Source organism: Cucurbita pepo, chromosome 19 (genome assembly GCF_057944985.1).
Source record: "Cucurbita pepo subsp. pepo isolate OVF chromosome 19, ASM5794498v1, whole genome shotgun sequence".
NCBI classification, from domain to species: Eukaryota; Viridiplantae; Streptophyta; class Magnoliopsida; order Cucurbitales; family Cucurbitaceae; genus Cucurbita; species Cucurbita pepo.
The window spans coordinates 12,902,891-12,924,680 of NC_141816.1; the positions used below are offsets into that span (position 1 = coordinate 12,902,891).

Here is a 21,790-nt window from a genome sequence, read left to right on the forward strand (position 1 = left end):
GACAATCTCATTTTTCTTGCAAATTTCCATTTTCCATTCGGATTGTGTTTATCGCTTAAAAATGTTTGCCTAAGCTGACACTTCCCTCCATTTTTCTCTCAGTTCCAATTTTGGTTTGTCGATGTTCGCAAAACGGACTAGTATTCCGCCGACGTGCATCTTCATGCTGATTGCTAAACATTCTTTGATCCTACTCGGAGAAGAAGTTAATTACTCATCTGACGGTGTTAGATTTGGCTTATGCTTATGCTGTCTACCCGAGCATTGGTAAGAGATGCCAGTAGCGAAGCCGGAGTCATCAGATGCCAGAATCATCGCTCACGTCGATATGGACTGCTTCTACGTTCAAGGTTACAATTCTCTTACTCTCCTTGTCGTACGCCCATTCTTTGAACTATTTAGAGATATACCTTTCGAAATCTACTTCCACGAACGAATGCTGATATTTCTTAACTACCCTCAAATTTGGATTCCGATACTGGGGGACATCGAAGTTCACAATTTGGTTTAGTGTTTAGCATTCTGCTGATCTAGTCGATATCAATTTCTAGAATAACTGCTTGGAGATACAGTGGAATCGCGCCTGTACGTCTTTACTCAGTCAAAGGCCACTCTGTAAACAAAAGCAGAAGCTTGTAGAAGCTGTATTCACAGTGCATTGTTTATGCGCAAAATGCTCTGGAAATTATCGGTAATAATGCGATTGTCTAGATGTCCATAATAGGAGAACTTTCGTAGATAAGTTTTTGGTTGAGTGGAAGAGTGGGCTGATATTTGGTATAGTGCTTTATCATGGGCCTGAATTTTCCTAAACTTGGGAGGTCGTATTATCCTAGAATCACTTTGCAATATGGTTTCTGAGACTAATAATATATCCTAGAATCTCGTGGCTTATTTATTTATTTTCTCCAATGGAAGTTTTCTCGATCAGAAGAAGAGGAATAAATTTTATCCTAGAATCACTTTGCAATATGGTTTCTGGTTCTCGCTGGGGTGTTAAGTTCCTTGATAAGGATTAGTATGACAGGTGGGAGTCATGGATCTTAAATTTTCCATATTTTCCTTCTATGGGAATTAGTAATGTATGATCAGGGAAGTTACGGAAAATTATCTGCCATAGACAACAATTTTGTATAGTTCTCTCTCTCAAGTTAACTGTTATCATTTCTGCAGTTGAGCAACGGAAGCAGCCACATTTAAGGGGTGTACCTACTGCTGTGGTTCAATATAACGCATGGAAAGGTGGTGGCTTGATTGCTGTCGGCTATGAAGCACGCAAATTTGGTGTGAAGCGGTATAGACACTTCTTCCCCCAAGTTATAATTTATTCTCTTCAACAGTCTAATAAGCTTCAGATCAATGCGAGGGGATGAGGCAAAGAAAATCTGCCCTCAAATTCAGCTTGTTCAAGTTCCTGTGGCACGCGGTAAAGCAGACCTCAAGACATACCGGGATGCAGGTTCAGAGGTGAGTAGTATCATTTGTACATTCAGTGTTCTCTGTTACCAAGGAATGTTGACATCTAAAAAATTAATAAAATTGTAGGTTGTTCGTATTCTTTCAAAGAAGGGAAGGTGTGAGAGAGCATCGATTGATGAAGTATATCTTGACCTAACTGATGCCGCCGAAGCAATGTTAGTTGAAACTCCTCCGGAGAGCATGGAGGCTATTGATGTTGAGGCTCTAAAGTCTCATGTTTTAGGTCTTGATCAAACGGTCAGATACAATCTCTGAGATTTCTTCATTCCTGATCTCCTTCTTAAAGTCATTACTGCGATATCTACTGATGCATAAAAAAAATGGTAATTGTTAGATGCCAATTTGCATTATAAATTTTGACTATTTACAGGACACGTTTTTTGTTCTTTTTTAAATAAGAAACAAAAGATATCATTGATATAATGATAACTTCATAAGAAAGTGGCTGAAAGCCTATAAAATCCAATGGAGTTATAAAAAGACTTTTAATTGGCACAATTATGGGACTGGTCATAATCATAAAAGGTTTTATCCAGGATACTCCCACTTGAAAAGACAAATATAAAATCTACCAAACAGAAAATTTCTCCTCTTTCAAACTTAGGAAGTTTCTTCTATTCCTTTACTTCGGAAATTCTCAAATCAATGTTCCAAAGTTCTTTTTTTTTTTTAATCTTTGGACTTTGAACACACATAATGATTTGTAAGAAACTTATCATGACAAAGTGTTGAAGAGAAGATCAGAGAAAACTATAGGGGGGTTGAGGTGAAAATATTTTCTACCGATCTTATCCTCCTAGGACTTTATCCTCCTCTTCTTTTTCCAAAAGACGGCTAAAGCTGTATGCCCCAGGTACAAATATCGAAGGAGGAAGAGAATTCTTTTTCTTACACCTCTTGAAACTCCGCAATTTAGCTCTTGTTCTTCCTTTGATTATGGTAGAGAGGTTAACACTTCATACAATATCACAAATCCCATTTTCTGAGGTTGATTTCAACTTCTTGGTTACCAAGCACGAATAGGTTTAATTTAAACTACCATAATGTTTGAGAATGCTGCCTTTAAAACCATCCAGGGTATTTTGTTTGAATCAAGGTCCTTCACGACTTGAAGACCTCCTCTGTGGAAAAGGGGAGCTGATCCTTTGTTGCTTTAAAACATTTATTCTTCCGAAGGATTTCTCCAGTGAGAACTCTATTTCCATAATCTTCAGGGATTGATCAACATAAACTTTAGGGGAATCTCTGAGACTAATAATTTATTTCTTGTACGCATATGTTTTTTCCCTCTTCTTTAGCATGGTATAAAGAGGATATTTTTCTTTTCCAACTGTACTATTAAATTTTTAAGAAATTAAATCTACTTCTTAATGCTGATAATATTGGCTATGAACTGGCTTCTTCATCAGCTACAACATACAATATTGAAATTGGTTTTAAATCAGGAACAAAGTGATAGCCAAGAATGTGTAAGGATGTGGCTTACGAAGAGTGATTCAGATTATCGTGATAAGCTGTTGGCTTGTGGAACTCTCATTGTTGCTGAACTGAGGATGCAAGTGTTGAAAGAGACCGAGTTTACTTGTTCTGCTGGAATTTCTCATAACAAGGCAGGATGGAACTATTTGTTCATACTGAATCCTACTTTTATTCAAAACTATCTTTTAATTGACATCATTTTCAATTATATATGAGATTGTGAGCAGATGCTGGCTAAACTTGCGAGTGCCATGAATAAACCTGCTCAACAGACTGTTGTGCCCCACTCCTGCGTGAAAGGCTTGCTTGATTCCCTACCAATAAAAAAAATGTAAGTTTTCATATATCATATCACACTAACGATATGTTACCATTTAATTTAACCGAGTCAGTTCTGAAATTTTATGGCAGGAAACAACTTGGTGGAAAGCTAGGGAGTTCTTTAGAAAGTGACCTTGGTGTGAACACTGTTGGAGATCTGTTGAGGTTTCCAGAGCAGAAGCTACAAGAACGTTATGGATTTAATACTGGGTATTTTATAAATGAATTCTATCTTGGATCTTTTGTGAATAACTATTAACTACAATGAAACAAGAAACAGGAAAAGTCAGACAAAATGAATAAAGGCTCTTATTTGTAATTTCGTACTCTGAAATGTTTTGGTCTTCTAAAAAAAGAAGAATAATAAAGGCTCTTATGTTTTGTAGGATTGTCCGTTTGTCTTATCACAATAGAATAATTCACTTTTTTGTTTTTTTAGTACTTGGTTATGGAATATTGCCAGAGGAATCAGTGGGGAAGAAGTACAATGTCGCCTTCTTCCCAAAAGCCATGGTTCTGGGAAGAGTTTTCCTGGCCCCCAAGCTCTGAGAACAATTTCTTCAGTAAGATTTAGCTTTTATTTTTTAAATTTTATTGAGGACATCAATTAGATTTACATTCCCGTTGTTTGGTCGTTTTTTCTTTTCTTTCTGTTTTTTTTTTTCTTGATGTCAGTGTGTGCTTAGGAGGATGGATAATCTCCTTTATACTGCACATTGATTAAGGTTTTGATGTAAAGTGCTTTGAGTGTTGACGCTGAATATTCTAAATAAATGTTACCATATATTCAGTTAAATCTAATTGCTATTTGTCTATTTCTTCTATTTTAATGTACTTATTACTAGATTTGTTCTTTAAAATTTTTCATGACATGATTTGATCTTTTAAGAATGTGTTCAATATAAGATGACATTCAAGTATTTAAAAATATTGCAAAAGTCTGATTAACTGGGCATTAGGGGAGGGTATGTTTTCTACCATAACTAAAAATGGAATCAGCTTCAGCAATGAGAATTAGAACTGGTTTAACCACCACGGCTACAACATTTGTATTCAAGCAGTCTGTAGAATCTTTAACAACGTAGGTAGTGACCCCAGATGATTTTGACTTCATAATTTGGGTTAAATTCCAAGGCCTTACCACCACATCCAACTCTTCGGTTGTATGATTGCATAAATATTATCCTTTTCATTAGATACTTGTACATAATTGTTGAAGATAATATCTGAATCTGATTTATGGAACTCCAAAATGGATCCTTGATGGAATGTACATCTTTTGTGCATTCATATCGAAATGGACTCAATCCTTTTTGAATGCCGTTTCTATGTGATGCTGCGTACTGTTGCGCTAAACATGTTTTCATGTGCAAGGAGATGATTTTTTTCTCCTTTGGACAAGACAATAGATTGGTGGACATGTTTGGAAGTCCTTGTTTAACCATCACAGAGTTACCCATCATGATTCCCTCTTCTGCAGGTTCAGCACTGGCTAACTGAACTTTCTGAAGAACTGAGTGAGCGTCTTTGTTCTGATTTAGATCAGAATAGGCGGATGGCTCACACCCTTACCCTTCATGCTAGTGCATATGAGGTATGTTTTTTGTGTTCTGAACTTGTTGCTGAGATTTAGGTTCAACAGCAAAATTCAATAAATGTATCCATATTATGGCTTGCTGCTCACTAATTGCTAAGATATGATTATTCTTGGTGGTGCAGTTGAGCGACTCAGATCCACATAAGAAGTTCCCTTCCAAGTCTTGTCCCTTAAGATATGGTGCTGCTAAAATTCAGGAGGATGCACTAAACTTATTTAAGGCTGGATTGCGGGATTATTTAGGCTCTTACAGAGCTAACAGCCAGAGAGATCTAAACAGTGGATGGCGAATAACTTCTCTTTCTGTCTCAGCAAGTAAAATTATGGCCATACCGTCTGTAAGTTTGAGCATATTTGGCAACTAATTCTGTGGTCTGGTTATGTTTGACCACCAACGGCTTCAACATCTTGTCATAGTGCTTTTAGCCTAAATCATCGAAAAACATTGTGATGAATGTTTCTGTTTTGTTTTATTTTTTCTATTTAGTACGACACTTTGATGAAATAACATTTTTAGTTTCCTGTCTGAATTTGATAGGAAAGTTTACTAATGATTGTCTAAATGTTGTAGCATCTTGACTGTGACAACTTTTACTGTTGAACAATACTGGTTCTTTTTTTTCTTGAATTGTTAGTGTATTATTTGAACCATTCCACTTCTTAGTCGTTAATCAGTTCATCTGTACAATGGTTGCTAATTTTCTTATTAATTTTCTGTTTTTCTTTTAATCTCAATGCTCAGCCTCCTGATGCTTATTCTTGTGGTAGGGAACGTGTTCAATTACAAAATACTTGCATAGCCAGCATTCGTATTGCGCATCATCTGACAAACCCCAGGGTAATGATACACAAGAAACTGCTTTGCTTTCAGGTATTAAGAGCTAAAATATGTTTCCGTCTATTTTGCGTCTCATTATACTTCTTTTAGTTAAAACTTCCTGGTAACTTACTTCTTACAAATTATTCAGTTATGGACTCAAGTGAAGCTCATGATGAATACACTGGAGAAGAAACCAAGATTGAGAACGGTCATTTAGGTTGTACAGATTATTCAGTGAACTCAAGTGAGGCTCTTGATAAATTCACTGGAGGAGAAACAGAGGTTAAGAACGCTACAGATAGAAGCAATTGGGATCAAGAGGAGTGTGAAAGGGGTTTGTGGAAAGATGAAGTCATGGTATAGGATATTCAATAGTTCTTTTGCTGAATCGTACTGCTGTAACATATTCCACAACATCCATTCCGAACATATCAAGTTGTTTTCAATATGGTCTTTGAATTTTAGGGTAATTTGAAATTTTCAAATAAAAAGTTCTCGAGTTTGAGTTGTAGCTTCTCCAACTTTTAGATTGCCCTTCTTGAGCTTTTCTGAACGAATAGATCTTGTGAAGCACTACAGAATTGCAAATACCACTTTTCCTGTTTGCAATTTGTATCAAGTAGTTTTGAATTTATGATCATTTACATTGCTATAAGACTGTCTTAAGAGTTACTGAGCATTTGAGTGGTCATGACATCTTTTTGTGCTTACTAAATGCTATGGGTGGTGCACTTTATCAAGATCGGTTGAAAAGTAATTCTAGTAAAAAAAAGAAAAAAAAAACATTTCTTATTTCTAACTCAAGATTCTTTGATGTGCAGGATCCATGCTGTTCTTCCAAAGAGTTTGAAAAAGATGGTGTTGTTCAAGAAGCAACCCGACTTCCCTTAGCCGCCTCAGGTATGGTATTCATATGCACCTAAGTATTTTCCTTTCTTTCCCACTTTCTAATCTACATAGGGGTAATCCTTATAGAAAGCAAGTTATGTTCGGGCCCAAATAAAAGTGAGTTCCCAATAATTACATTAGAAGAGCAGAAGTCCAAGAAGACAAGAATTATGTCTCCGCTGTGTACGAAAAGGAACAAATCAAAAGACAAGGTTTGCAAGTGCTTTATTATTATAATTCATTTGGAAAGTTCCATTATCATGGAGAAATTTTGCTATTAAGGGAATAAAAGAATAAATGGATCCAAGCAGTTATATTAGGACTGTTTATACATATATATATGTATATACTTTGAAACAATATCGTTCTTTGTATATTTAACTGTTGAAGATTTGTTGTTTTTATTCTTTAACATTTCATGATGCTAGGGCACAGCTTCAATCTTGAGCTTCTTTAAGCCTGATCTTTCTTCCACAGCGAGGAATCAGGAACATTCTGAAAGCATCCAAGATGGCTTATCACCTGCCGGTATGTTTCAAATATATTGTCTTCTTTTATCCCTTTTAAATAAATAAGGATCTAAACAAGCCTTGTAGACATAAATTGATTATTTTTTTTGTACATAATGCCAGATGGACACACTAGCGAATTAAGACTGTCCGACAATAGGGAAGTAGGAGGTGAAAGATGGAATTATAATGTTGACGACATTGATATTTCAGTGATTGACGAGTTGCCGCCTGAAATTCAGAAAGAAGTATGGTGTTGGATCAGGCCTCGCAAGCGATCCAATACAGTGAATCGAGGTTCCACCATTTCTCGTTACTTTCTACCTTCCAAGAGTAGTTGACAGTTGTGCTTTCTTTAAACGCTGTACTTGTAAATATGTAGTATCTTCATGATGATTTGTGAGCCTACAAAGCAGGAATCTCTCAAAAGATGCAAATTTTGATGTCAGAAGAATATGTGAAATAATGATGAACAAGGGCTGTAATTTTCTTTTTAAAGATTTTGCAAATTATATATAGCGTTATTGGGCTCGGTTTCGTCTTCGTTATTGATCACTTCATCCACGATAGGCTTCATTGGTGTCGAGCTTCCTCTACGATCTCTCCAACTTTTTTTTTTTTTTTTTTAAATTTTAAATTTATTTGGGTAGCCATTGGAAGATAATTTAGAGACAACTTTTGGAATGGGTGCAGTATCTACATCAAACATTAAGAACAGAGATCATTAAAAAAAAAGTTAGATTTCCAAATTTGAATGATTAGGAAGAAGTTAGAGATATTGGCGATTTCCAAATTATTATCTTTCTTAAGTTCTTGTATTACAATCATGGTCTGGTCTTTGTAAAGAAAAAAGAAAATAAAGTCGTAGGCGGTGAGCCTTTTCAAAATAATACAAACTGTTCTGCGAAAACGGCCACTACTCATTCCCCGCCATCAGCACCTCCCGTCGGATAGATCGCCGCCTATTATTTCCGCCGCCCATTCACATTGTGTGCGCCACTCTCACTCTAAACCATTTTATTCTTGCTTCATGTTTGTTTTCTTTCCCTCTATTTATGAACACATTGAACTAGCGAAATGAGGCTGGATTCTTGTATTTTACCATCCACCCTCTTCTTTTCATTTTCTTTTCTTTTCTTTTCTTTGATTGAAAAAGTACTTGCTGTCAAATTCTTTTAGTCGCGACAATCTCTTCGATTAAGAGGGAGGCTCTCTCCAAAAGTTCTGGGCATGCCTTCCAACTGTTTGATGAAATTCCCCTTTAACTGCTACATTGCTTCTGCCTATAAGCATAGATTCAGTCGGGCCTAATTTACGCCTAGTAGTTTTTTTCTTCGGCCTGCTCCTTTACTGTTGATTTTGAAGTGGAATTTCGGGTGAGATGTGCATATTTCTCTCAAATATGTTATCTTTTATATAATTATCTGTGCCCAAGTGAACGTCTGTGTATATTTCTTTCAATGGATTTTGGCTAGCCATTATTTAAAGTAATATGATGAGTTATAGTAGGATTTTATTTTGCGTGGCTGAAGTAAATTTTGATGTCTATGTTTAAGATATTCTCGGCCAAATTTGATCCTTGCCCGTGTAATGACTTTGTTTACAAACATGTACAGGCTGGAAGATAGTGAAATCATGAAGAATGTGGAAGACACCGGGCTTATGGATTTTCTCAAAGTTCTTCCTCCAGTGGAGTTCTGCTGCATGTATGGTTCGACTCTGCATCCAAACAATCACGACAAGGTTTTATTTGAGTTTCTTTTTCGTCCTTTTCTTTATTCAAATATTATTTCGTACTTGTAACTGATTTTTTTTCTTTTTCTTTTTTTTGGTTTGGATTAAAACTTCGGATCGATAGTCAAAAATGGTTGACCTTATTCTTGGCGTTTCTGATCCTCAAAAATGGCACGAGAAGGTAAGTCTTGAAGAGTGATTTCCATTCTAGTGTGCATCATAAGATGATTCGATGCCACCTTATATCTATTAACCTATTCTATTCATACTGCAACGTAGAACATTCAATTAAACAAAGATCACTATGCCTCATGGATGGTGTACTTTGGAGGGGGGAAACTGGTAATGCTGTTCGCCACTCTCTTTTTCTGAACTAACTTTCTATCACTGCCCCTGATGGCTTTTTCTCTAATTGGTTTGATTAGGTTACTGAAGTTGCAGATGAAATTGGAGTTGGAGTACATTTTAATCCGTATGTTACGTGGAATAAGAAGGTATTGGAACAAAATAAAATTATAGTTTGATTTCCATCCTCAAAAAGCATATGGTGTTTGCATATATACATACATGCATACATATTTGTGCTTGTGGATGTATATCTGTTTTTAGATGCGATATGATTTTGGGTACTTGCAAAACCTCACTTCTCGAGCATTTGTACAGATGCTTAAGTATGGGGTTGTGCGGATGCATGATTTGATACAGGACATACTATATTGGAAGACATTCTACCTCAGTGGCCGTTTGCAGAAGCCGGTTTGTGTATCCTAGGAACTTGCATTTTGAAATATGAATTGTACATATATGAAAAAAGTTACTAACTATTTCATTGGAAGATCCTCATCGTGCAGTTAAATTCTTACCTATTATATGTGGTTTAACCAGTTTGATGGGGGTTATTCTGTCAAAATTGAATTGTACATATATGTAGAAAGTTGCTCTCTCACTCTTTATGTATGGCTCTAATTTGAGCAGCAAAACACTCTTGGATTTTCCCCCCTCCTCACCGAGGAATTTAATTTTGTTGTTCAGGTTAATATACTAGTGGATTCACTGGATGTTCGACAGCTGAACTCTGTGAATCTGAGGTCTGCAGTATCTGCAGCTCTCCTTCTTCTGCCACCTGAGTTTACTGAGGTTGATTTCCTTTTTCTAAGACTGCATCTTTGTAATTGCTAAATTTACACTCAAGTTCAATTTGTGTAGGTTGACTTGTATGCCAAAATATGCAGCCTTTCGTATATGGGTGATTTGCGTATGCTTTTTGCAGAGGACAGGGATAAGGTAAAACTCTTAAGTGAGCTTGCTTAGTTGCCTGTAAAGTATAATCCTTGAAAGAATCGGCTTGGTTTATGCTTGCCTTATAATTTCTTATTATTTTGCAATGGTGCTGAAATATCATGTTTGCTTTACATATAGCGCGAGCAATTTTCTACATATTTATGGACCTGATTTAAGTTTTAATTGTCAAGTTCACATTTTTTTCATTTCACTATTTATTACCACTAGTCTACTTATCATCTTCCGTAGGTCATCAAAATAGTTCGAGGGCAATTCCAGCTGTTCCAGTCAATGTACCAACCCAGTCTTGAACAGTACAAAGCGAAGGAGTTGTTGCAATTCTCATCGCCTGGAAGTCACCAGGCAAATATATATCAGGTTTTTCAAAAAAAGATATTAGGAATCCAATAAGATTGTATATCGCTTTGTTATTTGTGAGTGTATATGGTTGTGCAAATGCAAGCAAACACTGAAAATTCAGATGGTTTATATTTTACCAAACATAAATATTTTACCTTGTAATACAGGATTGTGGATTAGCAGCAACGGAGTTTTTGGTTTCATCTTTGCCAACGACGGTCCGGAACACAATGGGGATAAAACTTGGCGAGAAGAGAAGTCTGAGTGGATCTGGTAGAATTCCATTTGACCATTGTACTGTTACTGAGAACTCACATTACATGATCCTAAAACATGTGTCTTGAAAAAGGTGGAGTCACAAACCAAGTGTTAATCCGGTCGAGAAAAGAGGCAGTAGATTGCATGCAGGGGGCTTTGAGGCGAAAGGTGATGGTTTCAAGCGCAAGACAGGCGGTGTCCGGTCTATTGGCTGTAGGTGGTGTTAAGGCTGCCAAGTATCTTGCAAGTAAAATGTGCAAGGCTTGGAGATCCTGGAGATGAAAGTGAAGCCATTTCGGTACGGCTCTCATTGCCTGTTTCTTTTTTACTTTCAGTTTTCAGTCTCTGTAGTCGTTTATTTTATTATTTTTATTTAAAGAGGCATTAAAGAGTTCTTTGATTGTTGTTATTATGTTTTATAATAAAAAAAATACATATGGCAACCATTTATGATTCTCTGAATGTGGACTCTAACGATGTTAATGTATGGGTATCACATCAATAAAAAGGTGGGTTTCTGCCCCAGGACCATATCTCGAGTCTTTATACATCCATAGCTCATAAGCAAGTAATTGATACAATAGCCTAGCTGTGATTCTCTTTAGAAAAAATTATACATAAGAAGTAAAGAAAGCAAAAAAAAAAAAAAACAGTAACCTTGTTATTTGAAGGCACAGGAGCCGAAGTGCCTAACCTGCTATGAGAAAAAATGATGTAAATGAAAACGCTACCGATCAAGAATTAAGTTGATGGTGCTGTTGGTAAGGCCCAAACTAAGATGGGGAGAATGAGATTGCATGATGATGCTGGTTCTTTGCCATCAGTAAGCATGTTGCTTCAAACAGGACAGGATGGGATCGTTTATGGAAGCTGGTTTGCCTGTCGCTCTGCTACATTTTGCCCGCCTCTTACTTCCCGTCCGTATACCCTTTACAAATCAAACCCTACAGAATACAAATTAGTAGATAAAGAAGACAAAAATGTTCTTTAAGGGTTCTTAATTATTTAGAAGACTAATAATGGGAGGTCAGGTTCTTGAAGGGTTTGAGACATAGAAGACAATAATGTCACAACATCTAATCAGGCCAAGCAGATACCTCCACCGAGAGAGTGTCCCTGATGATTTTCTTTTCTACTGCTTGATAGGGAACGGTAAAATCAGATTACTAACAGAACTACAAAGCGAATACTTGGGAAATTCGCAACCATTGTAAGGGAGATCATACACGGCACTCCAAATAACTACAATAGACGCTACGCAAATAACCATTTCTAGGAAACTGACATTTGTTCCTACTACTAATAATGAGATCTGTAATTAAGATACATTAAAAATTTCCAGTCAGTTACTGCTTAATTGCTTTTTCCTGAATACAGTGGAAGGATATCCAAGGGGATTCTGTTAAGATGTGTCCAGAGCAATCTGAAATGAATAAGCTAATATAGAGTAAAATTTCCTACCTAAAATAATAGCCCAAACGCTCATTAAAGCCTTAAACTTGCCTAGCCTTGCTAATACAGTTAGAGAGCTTTTGACTTTTTTCAGTAAGAACATGATAAAGTTCATCGGAAACAGTGTAAATAGGCAAAACAGTTATGAGACCCGCACAAACAGCGAAGCTTTAAAATCATGCAAATAATTAGACAAGACTATGAGTTTCTCACACTCACCTCAGAACTCGGAGAAGTATTCTTCTGGGACATCATGCTCCATATGCTGAACATCTCAAAGGATAGTAGCAAAATACTGTCCCTAAACTGAAATAGAATGGCTATCATTATTCAAAATAAAATCAGATTTAAACAGACTAACACAAGTACGTAAGAACTGTGACTAAAAGTTCAATGCACCAACTTCAGAATGAAAAAGGTTATGCATGTATGTAATGTCCCTTGCCACCGACCTAAATCACAAATGGACCTCGACCCATTTTCCTTTTCTTCTCTCTTCCGCGTGCATGAGCAACCTTTGAGTTTGAAGTTGAATCAACGTCATGTCGAGACGCTATACGGACTTTTGTAGCATCCTCCCTCCTTGTTTTGATGCAGCGTTGAGACGCTATGCGCTCGGATTCTCTTCCTTCTGCAGCCAATTTTGGCTTCACAATCCTAACACACATAACATCAAAATTCTTGAAATTTCTTCAACTTCACAGTTACAAAAAAATGTAAACTCGATGACTCATTTTGTCACAATATAATGTAATTAAACTCAAGTGAGCATAGTTACATTATATGGAACTCACTCATGCTTTCCAATGTATATCATTAACGAATAACTGCAGAGGCACCTTGTTGTTGTTTTTTTTTTTTTTTTTTCTTTTAAGGGTAAAGAAACAATCTATAACCAAGTGACGAGATAAACAAAAAAGAGGAGGAAACGATAAGGAACTCTAACCCTTCATAAAGTCCAGGAGAGTTCAAAAAACAAAACGATAACGGATAAAGAAATTATTGGTACATCCAATAAGTTTTTAGCAAAATGCTCACTAGAGACCTCAAATTTGTATGCACATAAGCATAAGAGAGAGAGAATCGTACGTCATTGTCCATATAAGCTTTTGCAAAACTCGTCTATGGTGTCTTGAATCTTCTTTGGCTTGCATGTTTTTTGAATGACTCTGAACCAAGTTGATGCCTCCGGTGGCAGACATCTTACCAGCATGTCCTCTACAATCCTCAAAGCAGCTAATTTTCTCTCTCGCTTGAGTAACCTTACAACGAGCTCATCTAAAAACAGCCTTCCATCTTGACATGGATCATTCCTCTCTCTCAAAGTTTCCAAAAAAATATTGCATGTGGTTGAGTCAGGGTCACAGCCTCTATCGAGCATACTATTTAGAAGATCAACGGCACGGATGAGATTTCCCTCCTTGCAAAGGGCCTTGAAAAGTATATTATAGGTGATCACATCAGGTTGGGACTTAGGCTCCTGACATTGCATCTCATAGAAAAGCTTCAAACCCTGGTCTACAGAGCCGGCATCACAAAGGCCCTTAATCATTGAACTATAAGCCACAACATCAGGTTTAATTCCTTCACTGAGCATGTGCTTCCACACTGTCAAGGCCTCCCTTACTCTTCCATCCTCACACAAGCCATGAAGTAAAACACTGCAACAAACTTCATTGTGCCTAGCATCCTGGCTCATCATCTCTTTCCACACAAGAATTGCTTTCTGGCTGTCGCCTTTCTTAAAGAAACCCTTCATTAAGGAGCTGTAAGCGAAAGCATTTGGTAAACAACCTTTACTTACCATCTCGTACAAAATTTCCTCGGCTTCATCTGGCTTTCCTTCTCGACACAAACCATCTATAAAGGCACCATAAACAACAACGTTGGGTTTGCAACCCTTCTCCATCATTTCTTTCCACACCCTCACAGCATCTTCAGACTTTCCCTCCTTAAACAGACCACTGATGAGAGACGAGTAAATATATTGATTTGCTTTATGTCCTCTTTCTTCCATAGACTCCAAAATGTGAGCTCCATCCTCAGCTCTTCCTTGTTTAACAAGGCCATTAATGATTGTTCCGTACGTGACTTCATTAGGAACACATTTACTCGACACCATTTTATCCAAAAGACAGAGAGCTTTGTCCAACTTGCCCTTTAAGCACAAACCATGGATAAGGGTATTATAAGTCACTTCGTTCGGAACGCAACCTTTGAGAAACATATTATCCACAAGCTTTGCCGCACGACTCAAGTCACCATTCTTGCATAGTGCATCAATCAACACATTAAATGTCACTGGATTTGGAAGGCAGCCTTCTGTTTGCAACTCATCCAGCAAAAACACTGCCTCATCGATCCTCCTTTCCTTACATAACCCATTCATTAATGTACTATAAGTGAAGACGTCGGGATTGCAGTTCTTAAGGGGCATTTCTCTGAAAGTCTCAACAGCTCTATCTATCTCTCCTAACTTGCACAGTACCTTAATAATCAAATTATAAGTGAGTACGTTTCGCTGAAAGCTCATCTTATTGGCACCAAAAACGCGTAAATAAAACTTCAATGCATCTGAAAAGTCCCCCTCTTGAATAATTACGTTAAGAACTGAATTGAATGACTTCACAGTCTGCTTACAATGAAACTCGTTCACCATTCTATCAAAAAACTTCACAGCTTCTCCAGGTAAATGAGCTTTACCGCAAGCCTTGAATATTAGGATAAAACTCCTTTCCACAAGAACCCGCCCTTCGCGTTTCATTCTATCCAAAACATGCTCTATCAAACGAAATTCCCCAGAACTTGCATAGTTTTCAATGAGACTATAAAATGTCGCATCGCCCAATTTATAAGAACCCAATTGGGGGCCGGATTTGAATATTTTACCTGATACTGAGAGCTCATCAGCCTCATCCTTTTCGGGTTCGCTTCGGGGAGTTGGGTTGGGAGAAAGAGCGAAAGATGAAAAATAGAAGAAAGGCAAAAAAGTTGGGAAATAGCGTGAAACTGAATGGAAATGAAGCCCAGGCGCCTTCTGAAGAGCGATTCTCAGGAGGTTTAATTGGTGTTTTGAACATTTTGGCATGGGGTCGAACGGTTTTCTTCACGGCGCAGAATCAGAGTGTATGCAGCAGCTAGAAATAGCGTAGAATCAACGCTTATGAGCAGAGAGAGAGAGAAGCGTACGTTGTGGTTGGATCTCCGATACTGAAAGCCATGGGCATCGGCCTTCGCTCTCCGGAAATCGGACTCGATGCATGCCCACTTGAATACCAAACGGACTCGAAGGCCGCTCGGAATGGAATACAATCAGAGGTTGAATTCGTTCAAATGTGCTGATTTTAATTTGGGTTCAAATGCCATTCCAATTGGTCGGTATATTTAATTTTAGTTTATGTCCTTTAAGTAAAATTTTTAGAAGTTTATTTTTATTACGAGTAACGATAATTTATATACAAGAAAAAAAGACAGTCCAACTTAATATTTAATGGGCTATGGGTTGAGCAGATACAGATACACAGATACAGATACACAGATAGAGATAGAGATGAGCCCAATTCCTCCTCCACCAAACTTGAATTATGAATCCAAGAAATTATTTCCTCTCTCCATCCTCCACTCCATTCAAACCTAAGCCTTCCTTCCATCATCATACATTTCTCCAATATAAGAATCTTAATATTATTCATCCACGACCCACATACATGGAAAAGCAAAAAAGGGTTAATTTTTTACTCCCCAACCCTCCATCTTCTTCTTATTATAAAACTAAACTCACCCTCTTGCTTCATATTTTTTTCTTTCTGTTTCAGAAATCAGAATGGTATCCCCCACGGTTGTGTATTTTCTTCAACCTCTACTTCCGGGAAGCAGTGAAGTGACCCTTTTCTCTTGATGAACTGATTCTGCTCTGCGTACCAAAATCTCCAAAGTAATGATATCTGCGGTAGGACATCAAAACCATCTACTCCCTTCACTATTCCCACTCGTCTATCACAACTCCCCCCCTTGCTGATCGGTGAGTTCATTTTTATTTCCAGAAGGATTTTTCTTTTCCCATTTCCCCGCCTGTATTTTACCCAACACTTTAATTGACGCCATGCTTTCCCATCTGGATACTCATCCTTTAAACTGTTGCGCTCATCTTGCATCTCTTTTTTTTTTTTTTTTTCTGAAATGGTACTGCGTTCGCCTTCAGCATGCCCTTTCTTTCTCCCCCATTTTGCTCACTTACATTGTCCACTGCCATTCTTCTCTCCAAGTTTCACTCTTCATTTTTGTTATCTTCCAGGTCAATTCTATGTATACTTGAATGCCCTCAAGTAATGAAAGCTTGAAGATGCAGTAGGTTTGTGAGGCAAGTCCCACAGCTGAAATGTCTCTGCAATATGTCACTTGCTTATGACAACTGTATTCCTCATCTTTCGCAGCCGGCTTTATTAGAAGCATGAATTGTGAAAGTTGGAAAGTTTGGGCATGTCGTATTATCTTCTTCCTGCCATAAATTATGTTTTGTAATTCTCAAATGTCATTCTGTAATGGTTTGCATTTTTGCCCTGACCGCATTTAGTTGAATTGAGAGGTTAAATTTGATAGAATGAATTTCAATTTCTAAGAGGCCTTAAATTCTTTGTCATAGTGATTGAAGAGCTGAAAGATATGGACAGGGCAAGACTGGATTTAAGTTTTCATCATTCAGTATCCACACAATCAGAGGAATCTGCCTTGGACTTGGAAAGGAACTATTGCAGTGATCTCAATCTGCCTTCATCAAGTCCATCACCTACTCAATGCTTTGCTCCGGGTACTCAGCTGTCTGAAACCAACGCTGCTTACTTTTCATGGCCCACTTCCAGCCGTTTGAATGATGCTGCTGAAGATAGAGCAAACTATTTTGGAAACCTTCAGAAAGGAGTGCTTCCTGAAATTCTGGGCCGGCTGCCCACCGGGCAGCGAGCTACTACTTTGCTTGAGCTAATGACCATCAGGGCATTTCATAGCAAGATATTGCGACGGTTTAGCCTTGGAACTGCTATAGGATTTCGAATCCAGAAGGGTATGTTGACAGATATCCCTGCTATTCTAGTCTTTGTTGCACGCAAAGTTCACAGGCAGTGGCTCAATGATGTTCAATGTCTACCTGCTGCACTTGAGGTTGGAACTCATTCTATTGAGTTTTTATTCTTACCTCTGTTAGAGGTTTCCTTTTTGGTGCTGAGAAATCATAGAACGATAGTTAACATCCATACTTCATATGAGACCCATAAAATTTATTGGGTTTGAAGATATTTTCTAATATTTGGTTGCTTCTTTCACTTTTCATCTTTTATTTTCCCCAAAATTGATGATTGGGGTTAGGGACCTGGAGGTATATGGTGTGATGTTGATGTTGTGGAGTTCTCCTATTATGGTGCTCCGGCAGCTACACCTAAAGAAGAAATATATACAGAGCTTGTTGATGGTCTGAGGGGAAGTGATCCAACAATTGGTTCTGGTTCCCAGGTACCTTTTCCTCTTTCAGAAAAGTGAAACTCTGTCAATGTTAGCCAAGTCTTTATTAAAATGGGAAAACACATTGGACTTGTTAGATTTGCTCATTATGTACCAAAAAAATCTGTAAAAGGTAAGGAAAAACGATGAAATTATTTTGTTAATCATTCTACGACATTTAACCATACCTTATTTATGTTGAATCATGGGCACCATTAATGTAGGTGGTTAACCATTTGTCTCCTTTTTCATCTCTACGTGTCCTAAAACTCTCTACTTAGATTTACGTGCTTTTAGTTGCAACTTTTGAGATCAAATAAGTAAATACTTGTGTGTTTGCAATCATATGTCTGATGCTTTGTGATTTTAATGTAAATATTCCTACCTTTCTTTTTGAGAGGAAAACTTCATGGAGGATACGCTAGGCTATGCAAAAAAGAATTTGAAACTCGGGTCTAACTAGAATTAGAATATTGATGAGAAGATATGTAAGAATGGTTACAGATTGGTCATGATACAGACCACAGAAGTTTTGAGAAACTAATATTCTCGTCGAATCTCAGAAAGAACCATGAAAGTAGTAATACTCCAAATGTTATCATCGTTTACGTGTGTACTTCAAGACCTTCATTCTATTCTAATTAAATCTACCAAAATTGCCTGGAGCAAGTTTCAGGTTGTAGTGTTAAAGTATGCTGTGCTCTACTCCCCAAAACATTGGACTTATAAATAAATCATAGCGGTAGGTGAACTGGAGTAGGCCTGTAATACTTTAAAAGTCGTATCTTTTTCTTAACAATAGTCATATTGATTACGTTTTACATGAATTTGTCATTTGCAGCTATGTTAAGTGCTTTTCTTATTTGTATGTCTTATCTCGTGGTATCCGACTTCTTTCTTTGTAGGTTGCTAGCCAAGAAACTTACGGGACATTGGGTGCAATTGTCAAAAGCCGAACAGGAACCCGGCAAGTTGGTTTCCTTACAAACCGGCATGTGGCAGTTGATTTAGATTACCCTAGTCAGAAAATGTTTCATCCTTTGCCTCCCAGCCTTGGACCTGGTGTATATCTGGGTGCTGTGGAGAGAGCAACATCATTTATCACAGATGATGTCTGGTATGGCATCTTTGCTGGAACAAATCCAGGTAATAAAAGCAGTATATTCTGAGAAACATCTTGATCCAAAACTGTATTATTGGTATGTATCTTATATGATGAATTGTGTGCATGCCCATCACAATTTGGTGCCTTCTGCAGAAACATTTGTGCGAGCTGATGGAGCGTTCATTCCCTTTGCTGAAGATTTCAACATGAATAATGTCATTACATTTGTAAAAGGCGTTGGTGAGGTTGGTGATGTCAACAAAATAGACCTACAATCCCCAATCAACAGTCTTATTGGACGAAAGGTGATCAAGGTTGGAAGAAGTTCTGGGTTGACCAGAGGGACTATAATGGCGTATGCCCTCGAGTATAATGATGTAAAAGGGATTTGTTTCTTCACCGACTTTCTTGTTGTTGGAGACGACCAACAGACGTTTGACCTTGAAGGAGACAGTGGAAGCCTTATTCTCTTAACTGGTCAGGATGAGGAAAAGCCACGTCCAGTTGGGATTATCTGGGGAGGAACAGCGAATCGAGGTCGACTGAAACTAAAAGTTGGTCAGCCTCCAGAGAATTGGACCAGTGGAGTTGATCTTGGACGCCTTCTTGATCTCCTTGAGCTTGATCTTATTACTACACATGATGATTTACAAGGTTTGGTTACCTCAACCAATCAGTATAGCCATTTTAGATCTGAGGTTACTTTTTGTTCTACCACATTGTGTAACAACCTACCAAGTTGCATGTGTTGAGTGTGATAGTGCTAATAAAGTTTTGGTACATTTTCCTGATTGCTCTGTCTTTGTCATAAGTTTCTCTAATATGTTGCCAACATATGTTCATATTTGCACATTATTAGAATAATCGTGTAGCTAAAGGGGTTGTTCATTCATAAGTGAGGTATCAAAGTTTGAACTGTGTCATGGTCCAGGAACCTTCGCATGGCACCCATGCAATAATTAGAGTAAATGAAGTTTTGTCATGACTTTTTGGCTATCGGAAATGTTTTATATTATTCATGTCTTTCTGACTTCATTTTTTTCACCTCATTTTATGACTAATTAAGCTGCAGTGCAAGAACAAAGGAACAATTCAGTTGGAGGGATTGATTCTACTGCTGCCGAGTCCTGTCTCGATCGGATCCCATTGAAATATAAACTTAAAGAGAACTCAGAGCCACTTGGTTTAAGTGTCCAGCAAATTTCCCCTGAAGGTGAATCCTCTCAGGGGCTGATCTCACCCTTTAAGCATGCTGCACTTCACACAGAAAATGGGTTTGAGATGGGTCCGAGCGTCGAGCTCCAATTTCTACAAAGATTAACCAGCAGCTTTCCGCTGCATCAGAAGAAGGAAGGAAGCCAAGAGTTGAAAAATGTGTCCGCCCTGAGGAATGGCTATGATAGTGAGGTATCAGTGATGCTGCAGTTGGGTGAACCAGAAGCAAAGAGAAGGAAGAAGCACTTGGATTCTCTTTCAATTATCAAACAGTGAGAAATATGATAAAAGATTCAATTTGGTATTGAAAACTGAAATTATGTTATATCTCCATACTGAGTTGGGATCGTTGTGCCGCCAAATTTAGCTGTCAAAAAAGGTGGGAGATTTGCCATTCTTTTAAACATGTCCTGTGAAGTGAGAGCTTTCAGGTTAGTTTTCAGTTCATACAACATATTATGAAAGAGGGGTGTCTAAGCTTGTCTTCTGCATCTAATTTTTCCTTTTACCTGGACCAATAGGCTGCCGAAGTCCTTGTACCATAGCTACTCTCGTGGAAAAAAAATAAGTTGAAATATATATATATATATATATAAAAACTTATCAGAAGCCAAAAATGAAAAAAGGTTACGATATATTTGGAACCCAATAAAAGAGTCCCTTTTTCGATGTTCTTCCTCTTCTGAATTGTTGTCTTGATGCCCATCGTTTAGAACTGTGTTGGTTTTTCCATTGAAGGTGCGGTGCTGTTAGTGTTGATTTCAAATACACGTTCCCATGTCTTAGAAACATACAGATTAGCACCCAAATAAAGAGAAACACGACCATATTAACCCATGAAACATTATCACGTTAGTGGGACTTGGTAGCTCGTCGTACAACGTCGAACCAATATTTGATAATTTGATGTGAAGGTACTGTGTTATAAGAATCTGGGGTGAAGAAGAAAATATGAAACTAGTGAGTGAAGATGGATCTGAAGTCAATGAAACAAATGATGAAACACCTACCATAATTGTTCACTTTAAAAAAAAGATTAGAAATGGAATGGCATTTGGGATTAGATTATTATGCAGCCCTGGCCCCCAACTGCTACGCGTTCATACAAACCTTGTTCAAATGAGAGAATAGTCAACTCTTTGATCTTCATTACGTAACAAAAGCATGTGAGCAGGCAGTAGAATTCAAAAGCCTATGTGTTCATGTTCTTCATTTTTTTTTTTTTTTTTTAAATTAAAAAAAAAGTTGGTGTCTGTTGTCTGTTATGTGTTGTCTATTGTCTACTGTCATTTCATGGAATTGTCAAATACATCGTTTTTTGAACCAAAAGACGACAGAATTATTAAGACAGACAAACCAAACCAACTCAATCTCAAAGGCCAAACCACACCGAAGCGATCGACAACAGATTCCAAACACGCACCAACCTGATCAGCCTTTTCACATTTTCCAATTAAAAAATGCAGTCTTGTAGCCGGCTGGCTAGGCCTTTTGTCATGGAACACTTCATTTTTTTTTTTTGAAAAAAAAATCCCATCAGTTCTTATTGTTCTTCTTCATTACTTGGTTGCGTGTGAATAACCACTAATCAACACCATAGAATTTCCAGCTATCTATTCGATCGAGTTAAACAATATGATTATAATGGGATTGGACAGTACGCTTATGGGTCAGCGAAAAATAGCTGTAAACAACAGCAGAAAAGCTGCATTATATAAACTACTCCCCAACCACTGTGCCAACTCAAAGGATAGGATAGACGACTCAGTACACACACAGAGTCACGAGAGCTCATATGG

The 21,790-nt window shown here is 37.6% G+C and overlaps 4 protein-coding genes across 14 annotated transcripts; 3 read left to right on the forward strand and 1 right to left on the reverse strand.

The window, feature by feature from the left end:
* Nucleotides 1-18: 18 nt before the first annotated feature.
* Nucleotides 19-7,625, forward strand: POLH (Y-family DNA polymerase H). Of its 2 annotated transcripts, XM_087119937.1 has the most exons (17): nucleotides 19-350; nucleotides 552-691; nucleotides 1,174-1,294; nucleotides 1,356-1,467; nucleotides 1,546-1,716; nucleotides 2,925-3,089; nucleotides 3,186-3,289; nucleotides 3,370-3,489; nucleotides 3,719-3,842; nucleotides 4,760-4,873; nucleotides 4,999-5,214; nucleotides 5,645-5,747; nucleotides 5,845-6,053; nucleotides 6,518-6,596; nucleotides 6,672-6,796; nucleotides 7,013-7,112; nucleotides 7,217-7,625. In XM_087119937.1, exons 4-17 carry the CDS (start codon nucleotides 1,360-1,362, stop codon nucleotides 7,432-7,434), a joined length of 1,956 nt encoding a protein of 651 aa, XP_086976063.1. In that variant the 5' UTR covers nucleotides 19-350; nucleotides 552-691; nucleotides 1,174-1,294; nucleotides 1,356-1,359; the 3' UTR covers nucleotides 7,435-7,625. The 2 variants fall into 2 exon arrangements, with proteins under 2 accessions (XP_086976063.1, XP_023518508.2); XM_023662740.2 differs by lacking the exon at nucleotides 552-691.
* Nucleotides 7,626-7,930: 305 nt separating this feature from the next.
* Nucleotides 7,931-11,376, forward strand: LOC111781816 (translocator assembly/maintenance protein). Of its 4 annotated transcripts, none has more exons than XM_087119939.1 (11): nucleotides 7,931-8,084; nucleotides 8,710-8,836; nucleotides 8,952-9,008; nucleotides 9,107-9,169; nucleotides 9,253-9,321; nucleotides 9,491-9,583; nucleotides 9,860-9,964; nucleotides 10,034-10,111; nucleotides 10,358-10,486; nucleotides 10,636-10,741; nucleotides 10,818-11,376. In XM_087119939.1, the coding sequence occupies exons 2-11, from the start codon at nucleotides 8,729-8,731 to the stop codon at nucleotides 11,006-11,008; spliced, it is 999 nt and encodes a 332-aa protein (XP_086976065.1). In that variant the 5' UTR covers nucleotides 7,931-8,084; nucleotides 8,710-8,728; the 3' UTR covers nucleotides 11,009-11,376. The 4 variants fall into 4 exon arrangements, with proteins under 4 accessions (XP_086976065.1, XP_086976066.1, XP_023518294.1 ...); XM_023662526.2 differs by lacking the exon at nucleotides 7,931-8,084 and adding an exon at nucleotides 8,104-8,469; XM_087119940.1 differs by lacking the exon at nucleotides 9,491-9,583.
* EMB1025 (Pentatricopeptide repeat (PPR) superfamily protein) lies at nucleotides 11,225-15,526 on the reverse strand. 3 transcript variants are annotated; one of them, XM_023662524.2, is made up of 4 exons: nucleotides 13,268-15,526; nucleotides 12,631-12,825; nucleotides 12,398-12,484; nucleotides 11,225-11,670 (listed from the first exon to the last, which is right to left on the reverse strand). In XM_023662524.2, the coding sequence occupies exon 1, from the start codon at nucleotides 15,264-15,266 to the stop codon at nucleotides 13,269-13,271; it is 1,998 nt and encodes a 665-aa protein (XP_023518292.2). In that variant the 5' UTR covers nucleotides 15,267-15,526; the 3' UTR covers nucleotides 11,225-11,670; nucleotides 12,398-12,484; nucleotides 12,631-12,825; nucleotide 13,268. The 3 variants fall into 3 exon arrangements, with proteins under 3 accessions (XP_023518292.2, XP_023518293.2, XP_023518291.2); XM_023662525.2 differs by having other exon boundaries at nucleotides 11,225-11,654; nucleotides 12,631-12,835; XM_023662523.2 differs by having other exon boundaries at nucleotides 12,631-12,835.
* Nucleotides 15,527-15,747: 221 nt separating this feature from the next.
* LOC111781287 (protein NARROW LEAF 1) lies at nucleotides 15,748-20,426 on the forward strand. 5 transcript variants are annotated; one of them, XM_023661792.2, is made up of 8 exons: nucleotides 15,748-15,903; nucleotides 15,994-16,199; nucleotides 16,473-16,538; nucleotides 16,821-17,335; nucleotides 17,540-17,683; nucleotides 18,577-18,817; nucleotides 18,930-19,430; nucleotides 19,843-20,426. In XM_023661792.2, the coding sequence occupies exons 4-8, from the start codon at nucleotides 16,841-16,843 to the stop codon at nucleotides 20,265-20,267; spliced, it is 1,806 nt and encodes a 601-aa protein (XP_023517560.2). In that variant the 5' UTR covers nucleotides 15,748-15,903; nucleotides 15,994-16,199; nucleotides 16,473-16,538; nucleotides 16,821-16,840; the 3' UTR covers nucleotides 20,268-20,426. The 5 variants fall into 5 exon arrangements, with proteins under 5 accessions (XP_023517560.2, XP_086976410.1, XP_086976411.1 ...); XM_087120284.1 differs by having other exon boundaries at nucleotides 15,994-16,127; XM_087120285.1 differs by lacking the exon at nucleotides 16,473-16,538.
* Nucleotides 20,427-21,790: the final 1,364 nt, after the last annotated feature.

Bases quoted from the DNA above. Each gene is read 5' to 3' on its own strand.
- POLH (XM_023662740.2), top strand. From the start codon at position 275: ATGCCAGTAGCGAAGCCGGAGTCATCAGATGCCAGAATCATCGCTCAC. The intron at 351-1,173 runs GTTACAATTCTC...TCATTTCTGCAG, and splicing joins GGACTGCTTCTACGTTCAAG to TTGAGCAACGGAAGCAGCCA. The intron at 1,295-1,355 runs GTATAGACACTT...AATAAGCTTCAG, and splicing joins CGCAAATTTGGTGTGAAGCG to ATCAATGCGAGGGGATGAGG.
- LOC111781816 (XM_087119938.1), top strand. From the start codon at position 8,684: ATGACTTTGTTTACAAACATGTACAGGCTGGAAGATAGTGAAATCATG. The intron at 8,837-8,951 runs GTTTTATTTGAG...TCGGATCGATAG, and splicing joins ATCCAAACAATCACGACAAG to TCAAAAATGGTTGACCTTAT. The intron at 9,322-9,490 runs GTATTGGAACAA...GCATTTGTACAG, and splicing joins ATGTTACGTGGAATAAGAAG to ATGCTTAAGTATGGGGTTGT.
- EMB1025 (XM_023662524.2), bottom strand. From the start codon at position 15,266: ATGCCAAAATGTTCAAAACACCAATTAAACCTCCTGAGAATCGCTCTT.
- LOC111781287 (XM_023661792.2), top strand. From the start codon at position 16,841: ATGGACAGGGCAAGACTGGATTTAAGTTTTCATCATTCAGTATCCACA. The intron at 17,684-18,576 runs GTACCTTTTCCT...CTTTCTTTGTAG, and splicing joins CAATTGGTTCTGGTTCCCAG to GTTGCTAGCCAAGAAACTTA. The intron at 19,431-19,842 runs GTTTGGTTACCT...TGACTAATTAAG, and splicing joins TACACATGATGATTTACAAG to CTGCAGTGCAAGAACAAAGG.